The sequence below is a fragment of the Benincasa hispida genome, chromosome 7 (genome assembly GCF_027475165.1).
Source record: "Benincasa hispida cultivar pf3 chromosome 7, pf3_genome.v1.1, whole genome shotgun sequence".
Taxonomy (NCBI): Eukaryota; Viridiplantae; Streptophyta; class Magnoliopsida; order Cucurbitales; family Cucurbitaceae; genus Benincasa; species Benincasa hispida.
The window spans coordinates 40,199,566-40,202,653 of NC_143484.1; the positions used below are offsets into that span (position 1 = coordinate 40,199,566).

The 3,088-nt window shown below is 34.6% G+C and overlaps 1 protein-coding gene across 1 annotated transcript; it reads right to left on the reverse strand.

Moving 5' to 3' along the window:
- Positions 1 to 936: 936 nt before the first annotated feature.
- LOC150035157 (small polypeptide DEVIL 11-like) lies at positions 937 to 1,986 on the reverse strand. The gene has a single exon (XM_090315909.1). The coding sequence runs from the start codon at positions 1,650 to 1,652 to the stop codon at positions 1,377 to 1,379; it is 276 nt and encodes a 91-aa protein (XP_090172035.1). The 5' UTR covers positions 1,653 to 1,986; the 3' UTR covers positions 937 to 1,376.
- Positions 1,987 to 3,088: the final 1,102 nt, after the last annotated feature.

Sequence of the window (3,088 nt, forward strand, 5' to 3'; positions counted from 1 at the left end):
CTACTATCAACACTATTTCAAAATCTTCATTTACTACAGTTTTTACTATTTTATCTTCATCATTTTTTTATTCTTTCTTATAATTTACTATTTCATTCTCAAACTAAAATAGTTTACATCTCAAATATTACTATTATAATCCAAACTAAAATAATCTACCTCCAAAACACAAATTGTTATAACCTAAAATACAAATTATTATAACCTAACTATAATAATCAAAATTATAATAATTAACTCCTTCTCCCGTATATAACTGCAAAAATAAGAGGTCAAAATGGCTCTAAAGATGGAAAAGAGTAAAGGGTTTAGAGCTCTATAGGCAACAAATGTAACTGTGGATTAGGAAAGGTACAATGGGTATTCATATCCTCCAGGCTTTATTATTTATTTCTCCAGCTATTTGGTCAATCTTAATTAAAGCCCCTTTCCCCCCCTTTTTTTTACTGCAAAAATTTTCCTTTGATCTAATCCAAATGATTTTGAGGTTACTTGTTCCAATTTCTTGCACAACTTTAATCACTGCAAAGCCTGTGTTTCCTTGCTGTGCTTTGAGCTTCATTAAATTTAACTAATATCCTGAACAACTTTTCTTCTCTAAATTGGGGCTAATGAATTTCTTACACAACTTTAATCACTGCAGAACCTGTTTTTCCTTGCTTTCCTTTCAACTTCATTCAATCTTTAACTAATATCCAATACTTCCATTTCTCTAAATTTGAGAGTTTTTTAATGTTGTTTTTGCTTTATCAGTGAACCCAGAAACAGATCCATCTCCACCTTCACCTAGCTTAGCTGCCTTTGTTTTGGTGTGACTCAACCAACAGAATCTCTCTCTCTCTCTCTCTAAAACCATAGAGAGAGGAACACTGAGAATGACCCAGAACCAAAACAGAGCTTAACAATATAAATCCCCCCAAAAAATCCAGAGAGATATAAGGATGAAGAAGAAGATTTCATTTGATTAGAGAGAAACAATGGAAGAAGTTACAGAGATCAATGCTTGTCAATAAAGAACCCTACAAATCTCACCCATCAGATTAAAAAAAAAAACAAAATTTAATTTCCAAAAAACAAAAACCATTAGAGATTCCAATATTACATCATATAACTATTTACAAGTATATAAATGTTCCTCTCTAGTCTCTCTCAAAGATCCGGATTTGCAATATTTCTGCAAAATCTCATCTGGGTTTTGGCCATAACAGCTCCATTTTCAGGTCTCAAAGCACAGAGGAGATAGAATATTGCATTTTTCTCCAAAAAGAAAAAAGAAGAAGAAGAAGACCCAAATGATTTGATCTGATTCTGGTTTTGGTTTTGGTTTTGATTCTGATCTTTCTCTTAAAAGGGAAGAATAAGAAAGGAGTGGGATTTTAGGAATCGTTGTAGTTATGCCAACAAATGAGCATGGTAACACAGCGCCTCATGATGTAAAATCGAGCCCTTTGTTCCTTAACCAATTTTGCACATTTTCTTGTAAAAGAACATCTTCTCTCAGATGAATTTCTCATCAGAGGACATGAGGAAGAAGATGATCTGCTTCTAGCCGGAGCTCCTTTCTTCGGCAGCTTCCACTTCTCCTCCATGTAAAACGGCGGCGGAACAGCTGCTGCTGCGGTGGCGGCGGCAGAGGAAGAAAAAGAAGACATTTTTTGAGTGAAGTGTGAAGTGGGGTTAAGGAAAGGTTTGAGCTTTGGCAAAAATGGAAGGTTGTAGAGAGTGAGTGAAGAGTGAAGAGCGGTTTTAAGAGAGATAATGGATTTATTTAGTTTAGGGAGAGAAGCTCCGGCGGTATTTATAAGGGGAAGGGGCCCTTAAACAGGTTAAAAGAAAGGGGCGTGGCAGTGGGTATCACACACCTGGTTTTTCTTTCCTTTCCCTATCCAGAGATACGCCATTATAATATCTTTTTAATTTTAATTTTTTTTAATGAATTATGTGTGTTTATATATAAATGATATTTTTGAAAATAAAGAATCTCATTCGAGTAGGGATTATTTTAATGGAGGAGGGTTTCCAAAGCACACGTCATGGAGCTCTGCTAATTAACCCACTGAAATTGTAGACAGAGAAAAGGGATTAGTGACAGTAACTGTAAAAAAATAATAGAAAAATCTAGGGATTGTAAAAATTGGTTTTTTTTTTTTTTTTTTTTTTTTTAAAAAAATTATTATTATTTAAATTTTAAAAATTATTTTGCTTCTTTACTCCAATGCCAGTGTTTGAAGATTTTTACATTTGTGTGGATTTGATCCACTTATCCAAGATAATGACCTTACAAGGTTGAAGTAAAGATGAGAAAACTAGAATCTTACAGGGCCAACCATCTTGAAGTGTTTGTTCAAAACTAAAATTTAGAAAATGACATTTAAAGCCTAATATATTTTCTAAGATTTTTCGATCATTAGGAAGGCAAGTTATATCTCACACACTAGTTTTTGACAATATGTATTAAAAATGGAAATTTAACAATTTTGAATCAACTGATGGAATTATGTCTTTAACTTTAACACCCACTTGTTTCACACAACAAACTAAACCAATCTGTTGTATACTTATGGAACACCCCTCAAATCCAAAGACTTAAATTAGCTAAAGAAGTCTCATAATAGTTTTCCACAGACAGAGATTTGAAAGATGTCCACAATCTTTTGGCAATCCCAAGTGAAAATTTTTAGGTGAGAAGTTGAAATGAAAAGAGGGGGTTTGACAGTAAGTAAGAGAGAAAGAGAGAGGGAGGGATTGGTGGGGTCAGGTAGGCATGGTGGGGGCTAGTTCAATCAGAATTAGAAAAGTAAAGTGGGGGGGTTGAATTGATGAAGAGTGACATATCAGAGGTTTGAATGATGAATCAAAAAAGATTTGGCATTTTGAGCTTTTTTCTGTACAAGTGGAGAAACACGGGGGGGGGGGGGAGAGGGGGGTAGTATGAGCCTGAGGATTCACCATCATGAATTTTCACTTCTTTCCTTTTTTCTTTATCATGCCTCTGCCTATGAACATATTCAACAAACACAACAACCCCCTGATGTGATATGTCAAGTCTCTTTGGTCCACCCTACGCAACTTCTTCCCATTCGCAATC

Bases quoted from the DNA above. Each gene is read 5' to 3' on its own strand.
- LOC150035157 (XM_090315909.1), bottom strand. From the start codon at position 1,652: ATGTCTTCTTTTTCTTCCTCTGCCGCCGCCACCGCAGCAGCAGCTGTT.